General features: G+C 35.7%; 1 protein-coding gene across 3 annotated transcripts in view; it reads left to right on the top strand.

Annotated features, from left to right (window-relative positions):
* Positions 1–12,756, top strand: part of LOC107673538 (gamma-aminobutyric acid receptor subunit beta-3) — a 76,843-nt gene extending 64,087 nt beyond the window's left edge. For 2 of the 3 annotated variants that reach the window (XM_016467158.1, XM_016467156.1), the window contains 3 exons: positions 7,536–7,780; positions 9,010–9,090; positions 10,962–12,756. In XM_016467158.1, the coding sequence (XP_016322644.1) occupies positions 7,536–7,780; positions 9,010–9,090; positions 10,962–11,309 (674 nt within the window). In that variant the 3' untranslated portion in view covers positions 11,310–12,756. The remainder of the gene's footprint in view (positions 1–7,535; positions 7,781–9,009; positions 9,091–10,961) is intronic. The other variant, XM_016467157.1, reaches the window with a different exon arrangement.
* The last annotated feature ends 2,393 nt before the right edge of the window (positions 12,757–15,149 follow it).

Genomic DNA, 15,149 nt, shown 5'->3' with positions numbered 1-15,149 from the left:
ACTGCATGTGAAATATTGGGAGCAGTGAAGTCGACATGAAACCGAAATCAATAGATTTTTTTTAAGTGTCATTAAAATTACCAATTGCCAAATATCTATTTAGGCATTATTTATTTATTATAATTTTAGCAAATTTGTATTGTGTCTGGCTCCACTTAAATATTAAACAGCCACTTTTTGGCTCCCATTCAATAAAGTCCCCTCCTGCAGTATTTTTTTTTAATATCCTGTTTCACATGGACATATGTACTGTACATAGAAAATAACTGCCTAAAAATGTTACCAAGATGGCCGCTGAGTTACTTATTGTTCAAAGGAATAGTTGACTAAAACATGAAAATTCTGTCGTTAATTGCTCAATCCAATGTCATTCCAAACTTGTATGAAACCTGTTCTTTTTTGGAACACCAAAGCAGATAGTCTTCTGAAATCATATTATTGCTTTATGTGATTCTTGAAAAATCTTTCAGAAAGGTTTTGTGCACTGGATCAACCGATTTATTCAACAGACTGGACTCAAGAGAACAATTCATTTATGAGTTGCTGCTTCTTCCAGGACAGATGTCAAGATTATTAGTGAATATTGTATTATTTTGGTCTGTTCTTCACACAAAGCTTCATTAACCTTTATTTAACCAGGCAAGTCACTAAATTAAACATGTGACAAATCATTTTAACCACTTTTATAATACATTCATTGTATTTTTTGTCATTTTGGAAATTGACCATCTTCCCTTTCATCATATTGAAATGGGTGACCTTCAAAAATTTGCCTTTTGTTTTGTACAGTAGACGCCGTACTGTACAGGTTTGGAATTACATGAAGGTAAGTAATATAAAGACAAAGTTTTCATTTTTGGGTGAACTATTTCTTTAAAGGAACTTTAACTAAATGCATCTGGTCAAAGTGCCTGAAAACAGTCCGAAAGAGATCTCGAGAGCTTGCCAATGTTGTGCATTTCACTTTCAAAAGTCTAACTCAAAAGAACGACATCCCACACTATTCACTGCAGACAGGTCTGTGTGAAGGTAGATGTTTGTTCTGGTTAGGTAACTTCTCTGCGCTGAACTCTGTGCAGAGCTGAGTTTGATCCTCCCTTGCTGTGACCTGGTCATGCACAAATCAATGCAGTGTGCTCCATGTACAGCCCTCTTCTTCACACCAGAATTCTGCTTTTGAGTTTATGTAAGCTAGGACAGGCATCCATCTGCCCACACATGTCCTCTCTCACTCTGGGGAACGCACTGTGGGAGTGAAGTGCCGACCATTTTCATTGGTCTCTGGTTGTTAAATTGTATTCTGCATTCTAATATTCAACTCCAGTAATAAAGCTTGTGAATAAAAGGTCTAAGAGGCTAGACATGCTAATTTTAGTTGACTATTTTGTGCAGTTCTGTGACAGCTCACCTTTTTCTAGAACATTGGATGGTGGTATGTAAAGTTAATTCTGTGAGATTACATAAATTTATGACAGATGGGTCATTGATTCTAAAGACCAGTGATTCTTAACCAATCTGCAACAACACTAAGGTTAAATATTGCTTTGTAAAATTACATATAAAACAATGACTATAAATTAGATAAATGTGTAATATAATATATACTTTATTCATGCAACGTTAAAAGTTATGGGTCAGTAGTTTTTTTTTTCTTTTCTTGCATTCAATTGACCAAAAGTGACAGTAAGGAAATTTACGTTGTTACATTCATTTCTATTTCAAGTAAATCTGAACTTTCTATTTGTCACAAAAAAATGTGACACTGAAGACTGTAGGCTGCTGAAAATTCAGCTTTGCCATCACAGGAATAAGTTAGCACAGATGAATCTCTGCCTTAAATGCCTCTGTCTCGCCGCCTCCCACTGCTCACTGACTCCATCTATTCTCTGCAGCCACATCCGGCCCGGCCCCAGTCCTATATCTCGCACTGTATTACTGCAGCACACTTAAGGACTTCATTCATTTCAGAAAAGAAGTTATCAAATGATGCAAGAAGCAAACATATCAAATGATGTAGATGATGTTTCATTGATGTCTTCCGATTGTTTTGCTGATGTGGTCAGGCATATAGATTTTCAGGGGAGGTTATCATAAGATCTCAAGACTGGCTAATGACTAAAGCAGAGCATATGGTGAGTTATATTTGTAGTCCAGCACTGCATATTAAATACTGGAAGCAGTGAAATTGACATAAAATCAAAATCATTCGATTTTATTTTAATGTACATTCCTAATCTCGTTAAAATTACCAATTGCCAAATATCTATTAAGCTTTCTTTCTTTCTTTCTTTCTTTCGCAAACTTGCATTGTGTCTGGCTCCATTCTAATATTAAAAGGTCCCCTTTTTATGATTGAGTCACTTCTTCATAATTTAATCACCCCAATGTCATTCCAAACCTACAGTATATGAAACCTCTTCTTTCTTTGATCACAAAAGCAGACATTTTTATGTAATGTACTGGTTTATCTTTTTCAATGTAATTAAAATGAATGGGGACCGACGCTTTCAAGAATAAAAAAAAAAAGCACCACAAAATATCAATTGTCTTCTGAAATCATACTATAGCTTTGTGTGATGAAGTCAGATTCTTGAACAAATCAGCATTAAGAAAGGTTTTGTGCACTGGATCAACACATTTATTGAACAATTCCTTTATGAGTTGCTACTTCTTCCAGGACAGATGTCAAGATTTTCAGTGAATATTGTGTTATTTTTGTCTGTTCCTCACACAAAGCTATCATTAACTTTTATTTAACCATGCAAGTTCTTATTTAAAACAACATGTAGCTTTAGAAGATCTGAAATATAGGACACAAATCATTTTAACCACTTTTTATAATACATTAATTGTACTTTTTGTCATTTTGGATATTGACCATCTTCCCTTTCATCATATTGAAATGGGTGACCTTCAAAAATTTGCCTTTTGTTTTGTACAGTAGACGCCGTACTGTACAGGTTTGGAATTACATGAAGGTAAGTAATATAAAGACAAAGTTTTCATTTTTGGGTGAACTATTTCTTTAAAGGAACTTTAACTAAATGCATCTGGTCAAAGTGCCTGAAAACAGTCCGAAAGAGATCTCGAGAGCTTGCCAATGTTGTGCATTTCACTTTCAAAAGTCTAACTCAAAAGAACGACATCCCACACTATTCACTGCAGACAGGTCTGTGTGAAGGTAGATGTTTGTTCTGGTTAGGTAACTTCTCTGCGCTGAACTCTGTGCAGAGCTGAGTTTGATCCTCCCTTGCTGTGACCTGGTCATGCACAAATCAATGCAGTGTGCTCCATGTACAGCCCTCTTCTTCACACCAGAATTCTGCTTTTGAGTTTATGTAAGCTAGGACAGGCATCCATCTGCCCACACATGTCCTCTCTCACTCTGGGGAACGCACTGTGGGAGTGAAGTGCCGACCATTTTCATTGGTCTCTGGTTGTTAAATTGTATTCTGCATTCTAATATTCAACTCCAGTAATAAAGCTTGTGAATAAAAGGTCTAAGAGGCTAGACATGCTAATTTTAGTTGACTATTTTGTGCAGTTCTGTGACAGCTCACCTTTTTCTAGAACATTGGATGGTGGTATGTAAAGTTAATTCTGTGAGATTACATAAATTTATGACAGATGGGTCATTGATTCTAAAGACCAGTGATTCTTAACCAATCTGCAACAACACTAAGGTTAAATATTGCTTTGTAAAATTACATATAAAACAATGACTATAAATTAGATAAATGTGTAATATAATATATACTTTATTCATGCAACGTTAAAAGTTATGGGTCAGTAGTTTTTTTTTTCTTTTCTTGCATTCAATTGACCAAAAGTGACAGTAAGGAAATTTACGTTGTTACATTCATTTCTATTTCAAGTAAATCTGAACTTTCTATTTGTCACAAAAAAATGTGACACTGAAGACTGTAGGCTGCTGAAAATTCAGCTTTGCCATCACAGGAATAAGTTGCATTTTAAAATATATTAAAATAGAAAACAGTTATTTTAATTTGTAATATTATGTCACAATATTACTGTTTAAGTACAGTCAGTTTTGTATAGTTATAACATTCACCTAATTTATAAGGCAAGAAAGCAGAACCTTATTTTTTTTTTAAATAGTTTAGATGAAAATGTGCATTTAGACTGTATAAAGTCAGCAGACAAAAGTTATTGCATCTCTTTACTTGATTCATAGTGCTAATTTATACCCAGTGCAATAACATTTTTTAATTAAAAACACTGTTAAAGAATATGCATAATGTATGTGAACGTAAAAGATGTTCACTTAAAAATTCTGTACAAAAATCACTTTATTCAGTGGAAAACCTGTTCTCTGCAGCATTAGGGTTAATGCTAAATTATTAAAGCCATTTAAATAGTCAGGAGACAATAGAAAATAAGAAAAGCATGTACATACTTTTAAAATCCACAGTTTGAGATGTTCTGGGCAGTCAGAGTCTTGCTTGAAAAGTGCCTGGATTGTAATTCCAGGAATTGTGTTTAATGTAACTTTAAATGTTAATGTGCTGCTGCTCATCGAGTCGAAACTAGGACATGGCTGCTTTGAAGTCAGTCGACGAGACCCTTTTCTCGTTAACGAGGTAACAGCATTCCTTAGGGAGTGTGAATGTGATGGAGACAAGATCCCCTGTAAAGAACACTGCCCTGTACTAATTACACTTTAATTAGAGGAAAAACCCAAAGTAACGGTCTGTAACTTTAGTGATTGAGTTCTAAGCTAAGATCAGGCTTGTCATAGTCGCTCATCACTTCCTTGTAGTTTTGCAATGTGGTTTGGAGAGGAAGTTGGCAGTTTGTTTGAGAAATTAGCTCAGCTATGATGGAGTCTTGCTGTGTTTGTTGCAAAAGAGGTCGGTCCTTTGCAGGGCAACAGAAATATTGACAGTTTCATTTCTTGCTCCAGTCAGGCATATTCACAGTTATGTCCCACCACAGCTACAGCAGAGTCAGCAACATACACAGTGATTTGAGTGGCAGTGTTAACCGGGAGCCGGCGTTCGTAAAGCAGATTTATGTCTAATCTGAAAATGAGATTTGCAGAAAGCTAGAACTACTAAATATGCAGAGCAGACGTGACACATAGGGTCGTGTTAAAGGGATAGTTCACCTAAAAATGAAAGTGCTGTCATCAGCCAAAGAGTTACTTTCTTTTACAGAACACAAACAAATATATTTTGATGAACATTGGGGTTCAAAAAATATCTAACTTTATTTGCATGGACTAAAATACTTTTTTCAAAAAATAAACTGTTTTTAACCTCAAATATGTTTTTGACATTGTTTGCACGTAGACACTGATTTTTGTTATGACATTAAGGAAATCTCCTTGAAAGCAGTGATAAGTTACATCAAGATATGTCACAACTAGTCTCACTCTCAGACGGCAACGTCCTCAGACTGCCCACAGTCTGTTCGCTGACCATCTGACTGATGCATATTGCTCACAAAACTGGAAAGCACTTTCTCAATCTGGCAAGCTCCAATCTGATTGGCTGACTTCACACAAGTCGTGGGAGTGAAGGCATGGAGGTTTTTTTTTAATCGTGCCTTATGAAAGTCATATTTACAAGTTACTTGGTTGATAAAAGCACTTTTGACAATAACATAATCACTGGATTTGCCAAATTTTGTCAAGTTAGTGGCATCAAATCTTACAAAAATATATAGACATTGTGGCACTTAGTACAGTCAAATTTTCTTAGACACAATGTCAAATATTTCTGCTATGCTTCTCTACAAACAATATGGAATGACATCCTTTTTAATGCCACCAGTCTATTATTGAGGTATAGTCTTTTTAAGTGCTTAAAAACTGTATGAATTGTGGGAGGTTGCTTTATATGTCAGTCAGAGGGTCTCTTCCTCTTACCTTATCTATAACCATAATTTCCCAAAAATCACCACACATGAATAATGGAAAATGGAGATAATGGAGTGGAAGTTTGAACAGTATATTTGTGTTCTCTTCTGTGTGTGTGTGTGTGTGTGTGTGTTTGTACATATCCGAGTGGGTGTTTGAGCAGTTGGAGTATTGCTCCTCTTTGAACTCACAGTGATACTGACTCAGGATTGACTCACACAATAAACAGAATAGAGTATCACAGCATAGAATCAATAAAATACATAGAAAATAGAAAAATGCTATTGACTTTTCTATTTATATAATATAATCTATAATATAAGACATTCTATTAAATATGAATAGCGTTTGGGAAAGCTTTGGGGAGATGGAAGAAGACACTCAAGGAAAAAAACAACAACAACAGTGCTGGGCTGTTCTCTTCAGCTATGGCCAAGCTGATCAGTCATGCTGTTTTATACCCTGTATGTTATTCTCAATTTCTCAGATCTGGCCACGGTACAAATGAATCCAATATAATCAGCTAATTAGGTCAGTGCTCACATAATGCAAATTATACAAAAGGGTGCAGTGTTGTGGCTTTGTAGTGGCAATTAGAGGTTGTGAAACTGTCAGTTAAGGGATAAAACAGCATTTTATTTGGTATTTGTCAGACTTTGTTCCGTGTTTTGTGTGTGTCTTGCTCCCCATGTGCCTTCCTCCCCCCCCCTCCCCATTGGATGTTATATGGCGTGAGGACACGCCTTCCGGAGGGGGGCGTTATGTCAGACTTTGTTTTGTGTGTGTCTTGCTCCCCATGTGCCTTCCTATGCCAATATTTGGTTAGTTTCCTGTTCCTGTCCTGATTAAGTTCATTTGTCCCAGGTGTTGATGTTTCATTGCTCCCAGGTGTGTCTCGTCATCCCCTCCTCCTGTGTGTATAAATAGTGTTCCCTGTGTGTGCTCCAGGGTCCGGTATTGTTCATGTCATGTCTATGTTCATGTCATGTATAGCGTGAGTGTTCCTTTGTGTTAATTAAACCCATTTGGATTAATGTACTCCTCGTCTCTCTCCGTTCCTTGTTCCTCAGTCCGCTCAGCAGTGCACCCGTGACAGTATTGCAATCAATTATGAAGTTAACCAGGCTTCTGCCATCATAAGTGGATTATTCATAGCTAGATTTGACAGTGTTGTGGTTGTGTAATTCCGTTTGCTAAGCAGGGCTCGGATCTGGCATTTTAAACATTGTGACAGCACTCAATCTGTAGCACCCACTCTCAGAGTCCAGATTCATGGTGGGCGTTGGAACAGAGGTGTGAAATGAGGGCGCTCGTTTGAGAACGCAAATGAGAAGGCTGAGTCCTTCCCTCAAATTTCAGTGTCAATGTGTTCTGCCTTCCATAAGCTTGTACTTTCATATTAGTTACACTTGGTTGTACTGAGACTGACTGTGTAAACCTTAAAGTTTGCATGTACTTCATAGCCCATAGGTTGCAATGGTTAGCTCACTCGAAAATGAAAATTATGTCATTATTTCCTAACCTTTGTGGTGTTTCTAACTCGTATGCTGTTATTTTTTCAGCAACATTATCAAAAAAAATCTTTTTTTTTTATTTTTGCTGAACTATTAAATGTATTTAAATATTATTAATAAATAAAAATGTTCCCATACAGGTATTACCACTGTGCTGACCATGACCACCATCAACACCCACCTGAGAGAAACACTTCCCAAGATCCCCTATGTCAAAGCCATAGACATGTATTTGATGGGCTGCTTCGTCTTTGTGTTCTTGGCTCTGCTGGAATATGCTTTTGTCAACTACATTTTCTTTGGACGAGGGCCTCAGATGCAGAAAAAGTTGGCTGAGAAAGCTGAGAAAGCCAATAACGACCGCAACAAGTACGACGGCAACAAGGTAAAAGTCATTATTATCTATTGCAATGCCAGTTTGGAGAATGACTGTATTGTGTGCTAAAGAATTGAGCTTGAGCGTATTAGATTTTTAGGTTTTTTTTTGGTAAAAGTTTGTTTTATGATAGCTCTGGGGGATATGATACAATAGGATGAGCGAAGAAGAGGAAAAAAAACAAATGTGAAGTTTCTAAGTAACGGTAATGAAGTTTATGAAAATGTTGCAATTAAAAAACATTGAAATTCTTGCTGTTCTACAGAATTAAGTAACAATGCAACATCATTAGCTGAAAACATGGCAAAATTAAAATAAATAAATATTTGTAGCCTTCAAAATGCTCTGGACAATTTGTGGTAGTACTGTACAACACTGGTCTATAACTGATCAAATTAAATATAAACCATGAACCAAAAACATGTCCTAACCAGACATGATGTGACGCATGACAGGATTCTATTTTAGAAACGATTTCTGGAAGAACAACATACAGACAATGACAATGATAATCTCAAGTGCTTTATTTAATGATAAAAGTATCTAAAATATCTTTGAATGTCATTTTGCATGACCTTTATAGCCATGCTGAAAAAGACAGTGGATAATTTACCTCAGATCTAGAAAATAAAGGAAACACGAACAAACAACTGTATTCCATAACAAAGATTGTATCAAGCATTTAGTATGTATATTTAATAATGTTAAAATATTTTAATATTTATAAATTAAATTATATACTCATCCATTTTGTTGCAAGTGCAGTGCGCTTGCAGAGAACCCGCCCACATGCTCTTGTGATTGATTTGTGATTGATTATTGATTGATTTGTGATTCGACAAATTGCTTGTTGCTGGAATCTTCTCACATAGTGTCTGGTTAAGACATAGAGTGAATATGATCAAATTAAGCGACATTTTTGCTAAGCTATAAGCTGCTTCCATGCTGCTCTTCGGTACAGTTTTGAGACCTGGAAAATGCTGCACTTTTTTCACTTTATTAAGTTTAAGACATCTCCTAATGATGAAAGTCAATATTCCTCATGCATGTTTACTCCTGGAATGTTGTGTTAGAAATATGGCCACTGTCATTTGCATGTGAATAGTTATGCAACAACAACATCCCGAAATGTGTCATTTTTTCTTTTAATCACACGACAAATTCCAGACTCAAGTTGAGATTTTTTTTAGGTTAAAAGCAGATGAAGAACAAACTCTTGTTTGTGTTTTTCTGACCAGTCTGTTCAGGAGGGAGGCAACTGCAAGCCATCATCTGTTAAACAGTCCAATCAGGTACAAGGCCACCATCACTCACGAGGGGTGAGTGTGTGTATTGCTGACTGTTTTGTCAACATTTGTATGCTTCCTTCTGAAATCCTCCTAGCAACAGTTTTCCTCTCATTTACTGCATGACAGTGTTTCTCAACTGGTGGGTTGTATGTTTGTTCTCACAGCAAGGAAAAATAGGTGTATTAAAAGTTAGAAAATGCTTCCCATCTTGTTAATATCCAAGACTTGAGTATTCAATGGTTTTAATCATTTGGTAGAAGATAGTCAGATTAGATATAGATCTGTCTTCTTACTGTATGCATGAAACAATCAAAATTAAAAAAGAAAATCTTAAATTGGAACTTAAATGTATTTTTTGTACTATTCTATCATATCAAATTTGGATTTATCTTATTTTGAATTTTGCTAATGCAGTTCATGTAATGCCAATAAATTGTGATGTTTGATTTTACATTACATTTTTTGGTCATTGCTTGATACCCAATGTAAATCTGGGTCCTGATTCAAAACCAGTTGAAAACCACTGAAGTTCTTTTGTGCCATCTTGCTTTTGTGTCTTTGTTTATCTTCCTTATTCATACGTAATAGTGTGACTTCTGGTCTAGTTGAAAGTTCAACAAGAACCAGAAATCCACTTGTGATATTTTTCATTCAGTTGAACATTCTGGTTCAGTGCACATCATCTCAGCACAATGATATACTATACTCATGTTCTATTGCTGTTCTCTCATTCACCCCATCACAAACACTGTTCAAGATTACAACGTGTGCTTGAGCTGTAATGATATTTTTGCAAAAATGTATTTCTGAATTATTTATTACTGCAGAGACTCTGAGGTAACAGTAAATAAACAATTAATCTCACTGAGGGACCTCCTCTTGTGAAATAACCTGAACTTGTTTTTCAGTAAAATAGCAATTACTTCTATCATTCAGCATTTTTTCCCCTTGTTTCATACTGTTATTTTAATTAATCCACATGAATTGTCTTCCGTGTGAGCACCATATAATAAACAAACTTCTTTTTATTGATTAAATAAGATTATGACAAATATATTGCTTTTTTTAGGGCTCCTACATTGTCTAGGTTACATTACAATTTCAAACCTACACCTTATAGATGAAAACTTCTACTTTCTAATATGATCCTTGTGAGGTTACCAACTTGCGCAACTTGCTCTTTTTTTTTTTTTTTACAGTAGTCCCGATTCAGCTCATTAACAAAACAGCCATTTATAACCTAAATATGATTTGAGATTACAATTGTACAACCTAATTATAATGAATATTACTTTTTGAAATTGTGGCTTGTTTAGAGCATCTCGTTATCATATTTTTGCTACAATGATGCATTAGCATGTTGATGTTTGATTGTAAAATGAGTGCTGTTCAGTTCTGTATGCTATACTGGAGAGCCCAGCACTTCAGCAGTAATTAATGTCTGGGGCATGTGTCTATGGCAGTGCTTTACACATATACCATTATTATTATTCCTTGTGAGTATTCCATGTTGTGGTTATATAATGTAACTGAAGAATCTTATTCAAATGACAATACTGTTATTAAAATATGGCCATATAAAGCTAGTTGTCTTTTACTTTTGTGCAAAGAACACGAGGCGCTCACCTCCATTGTAACTTGTCTAACTAACCACTCTTCATTCTTCAAAACCCCACTTTTAAAAAAAAACGCTTCCTTTTCCCTTAGAAAAAAATAGACTTGCTTTTATAACGTTTTTTTAGGGCTTTATAGAATAACTTCCTTTTAATGTGACTGTTTGTTCTGTTCAAATTATTTAACCCTTTAAAGCCTGACAAGTATTGATCATGGCCTTAGAAATTTGTGTATCAAATATAATACAGTAGGATTTATGGAGTAACCAGGATTGTCTCTGCTTGCAGGTGGATTCCCAGGGAAATATCCTTCTGACCACCCTGGAGATCCACAATGAGGTGGCTGGGAACGAGATCACCACCAGCGTCAGCGAGGCTCGTAACTCCACTTCAATGGTGTTCGATAACTCAGGGATCCAGTATCGTAAACAGAGCGCAGCACGGCCTGAGGGCCGCCACAGCATGGACAGGAACGCACAGTCCAAGAAACCACGGCTACGCAGACGCTCCTCCCAGCTCAAAATAAAAATCCCTGACCTCACAGACGTGAACGCCATCGATCGATGGTCACGGATAATATTTCCCTCAGTTTTCTCTCTTTTCAACTTGATCTACTGGCTGTATTACGTGAATTAGGCCTGAGACGTCAATGGGTTTTTTTGCCCCTTCACAATTTTTTCATGTTGCCAAGTGGAAAATATACTTTTTTTTTTTTGCTCTGGCGTACTTTTAAGGGACGTACTTGCGCGCCATATATATATATATATATATATATATATATATATCGAGGTTTTTCTACAACTGAACCTTTGCGATGTTGTGAAGGATTCAGAAGGAATGCTACCTGCACCAAAACCCATTCTCATATACAGTACATATGTACTCAAACATTCCCATTCACACATGCACAAAATCAGTTTTCTAAAGACTATCTCTGTACATACATGTTGCAATTTTTGAAGCCACAGGACTTCCGCATGATGCACTCAGAACTGTTTTTAATTTGTACATGTTGCTGTGTTATTCTGATTGAAAGATGCTAATTGCAGATGTTTCATGCTAATAAATCTTTATGGTTGGAGCGCAGGAGATTAATATTGAAAGAAGATTATATAGTAGTGGAAATGCAATATAACAAGGGGTGTAGGTCAAATCATGTCTTCAGTTTCAAAGCTTGCTACATAAACATCAGCTGCACTAAACATTGCTGTTATGATCTTATTTAGACAAAGTTTGTATATAATCATGTTATGATATGCTTTTGGAACATGATTTCTATCCACCTTGGGTTGATATGATTATACGCCACTTTTTGCAATCATGTAAAGTGCTTCAGTTCATGTAAGATAAGATAATAATTGTACACTTATCTCATTCCAAGGATATCAAAATGAAGAAAAAGAACAACAAAAAAACTGCAAATGTGGAGTATTTAAATCAGGACCTGCAAAGGATTTCCACGATGCCATCATGAACATCAAGCATAAGTAGACGAACAATCCTGACATTGTGTTTTGCTTTTTGTTAGTAGATGTGTAGCATTACTGTATGATTTTCAAGTGAGAGGTTTGGGTGTTTTATTCCCCTCCATTTTTTTTTAAAGAATGCCTGAGTCATTTTAGATATCATTGTGGGCCTATGTAAACATCATATGGCCCATTTACAACACATCACTTCATTTCCTTCCCTTCCGGTGAGGGTTATTTTCGTTGAAGGTAAATGGAAAAGCTCGTAATGCATTTGAGGGAATTATACGTTGGCATCAATACACAACTTGTCTCAGGTTCTCATCCAACATGAAAATGACCCAAATTTTTCTGATTGTCAGTATTCACGTCATATTTGTTATGATTAATTTGTATTATATCCTTGTGTACAGCAACAATGATTACATAGATTTAGACAGCATGATATTGTTTGCATTAAGAGATTCTACACTGATATATGATTTTGTTTTGGGAGATTTCTTTACCACCGGTCATATGCACTTACTCTGTTTCAGGGGCTGAAAACTGGTGTCTGGTTGAGAGTAATGTTGTATACTCATGATTGCAAATCATATAAATATATTTATAAATCTCTTTAAAATATCGTGTGTGTGCTGTTACCATTTTTTTTTAAAGAATGCCTGAGTCATTTTAGATATCATTGTGGGCCTATGTAAACATCATATGGCCCATTTACAACACATCACTTCATTTCCTTCCCTTCCGGTGAGGGTTATTTTCGTTGAAGGTAAATGGAAAAGCTCGTAATGCATTTGAGGGAATTATACGTTGGCATCAATACACAACTTGTCTCAGGTTCTCATCCAACATGAAAATGACCCAAATTTTTCTGATTGTCAGTATTCACGTCATATTTGTTATGATTAATTTGTATTATATCCTTGTGTACAGCAACAATGATTACATAGATTTAGACAGCATGATATTGTTTGCATTAAGAGATTCTACACTGATATATGATTTTGTTTTGGGAGATTTCTTTACCACCGGTCATATGCACTTACTCTGTTTCAGGGGCTGAAAACTGGTGTCTGGTTGAGAGTAATGTTGTATACTCATGATTGCAAATCATATAAATATATTTATAAATCTCTAAAATATCCTGTGTGTGCTGTTAACATGTCATTTTAACAGGTTGCTTTGCAGTTGCATTGTGTCAGTAGATGCTCATTAATTCTTTGATTACTTTTCTTCCCTCTTCTATTGTATGTTGCAAATATATAACCCACAATCCACACATGTGACCCATTTCTTTCTTTCTTTTTTTTCTAATATTCATTTCTGAGGTTTTATTCTGTACAGTCAACCCCACAAATGACCAGATCTCTATTTATGAAATGTGCTTAAATGATTAGATAAATGAGGGCTGAATGTCCTGAGGACAATATGAGAAAATGGAATAAACTTTACAAGTTTCAAGTAATTGGTTTTGCCTTATTTCAAATTCTGATTAGGTGTTTTTAATATATTTTAATCGTTGTCATTATCAACATCATTATGCATGCAATTATGCATACCTCCTCCCTATCATTTTAAGTAGGACACGTATTTATGAATGCCTTATTTCAAATTCTGATTAGGTGTTTTTAATATATTTTAATTGTTGTCATTATCAACATCATTATGCATGCAATTATGCATACCTCCTCCCTATCATTTTAAGTAGGACACGTATTTATGAGTCCAAGTACTGGGAAGAGGAATGCTTTAAAAACAAATGAAATAAAAATATCAAACTATAACTGACGAGCTATGGACATTGGAATTACTTTCCTGAGGTAAACGTAAAGTCTTATGAAATGTTGTATAAACTGGTTTTATTGACGTTTTTGGGGGTTGGGCAAGAGCTTATAGATTTCAATAAGCTGTGCTGTACCTTTCAACACCTTCTAATGTTAATTTAGACTGTCTTTCCGCATTATGAACTAAGCGATTTTCCACTCCACGTTAAAGGCGTCAAAACGACATTTATTGTTTGTTTCGTTAATAATAATGTTACTGATGCCAAGAATGAATCTAATTATTATCGTTGTTTTATTTTGCTTATAATCGCGTTTCTGGACATACAGTTCATGATTTCAAAATTCAAATGACAGAGCGTGTTACATATTTGGTTATATATCGATGTTAAAATAGGCTACTTCCTCCTACCCTCCTAATTAATACGCAGAAACATGTAAATCAATTGTAGGTTGATTTCTCGATTTCTCTTGCATCACGTAAATAAACACAGTGGCACTATCAAAATATTTCTGTTGTTTGAGCAGCCTGTCCACCCAACACATACTATTTTCTCAACCAATGTTTGGGGCGGTACTATCTGTTTTGCCGACGAATGACAGACAGGGAGTGTTCTGTGTTTATTTTTCGTTTCATACATTTTCTGTCATCCTGATGAGCCCAGCCTGTGAGAAGGTAATTCGTTTACTTTTTATTTTTAAATTTTTTTAAACAGCTTTATCAAGTGTTTAGAGAGGGCAGGTTGGACAAGCTTGCATCAGGTTTGCAAATCCCGAGCACAACACTCCATCATGCATCCAATTTAATAGTAATTCAAAGGCAGTATGAGGGGAATAATAACTCTGAATACAAACTCCAGCTTATTGGGTTTGAGCAGTGTTGGGAATAAATACAGTATCTGACACTAATAACAGAAACTGGGGGGAAATGAGGAAAATCTGAAAGGAGGCCATTTTTTGAGAACATATCCTAATGCCAATAAAACCACCAAACTCCAACCTACATTTCTGAAGAAAACAGACGAGCCCACCCCCATCTGCAATGCTTCTGTCTAAAGCAAGCTGAGTTGAACATAAAGGGTTAGGTACTGGCACATGTGATTGCTATCATTTAAAGGGGTCATATGATGCGATTTCAAGTTTTCCTTTCTCTTTGAAGTGTTACAAGCTCTTGGTGCATAAAGAAGATCTGTAAAGTTGCAAAGACTAAAGTCTCAAATCCAAAGAGA

This window comes from Sinocyclocheilus anshuiensis, unplaced genomic scaffold, assembly GCF_001515605.1.
Source record: "Sinocyclocheilus anshuiensis isolate Anshui unplaced genomic scaffold, SAMN03320099.WGS_v1.1 scaffold44, whole genome shotgun sequence".
Lineage (NCBI taxonomy): Eukaryota > Metazoa > Chordata > Actinopteri > Cypriniformes > Cyprinidae > Sinocyclocheilus > Sinocyclocheilus anshuiensis.
This window is presented reverse-complemented; position numbering and strand designations above follow the sequence as displayed.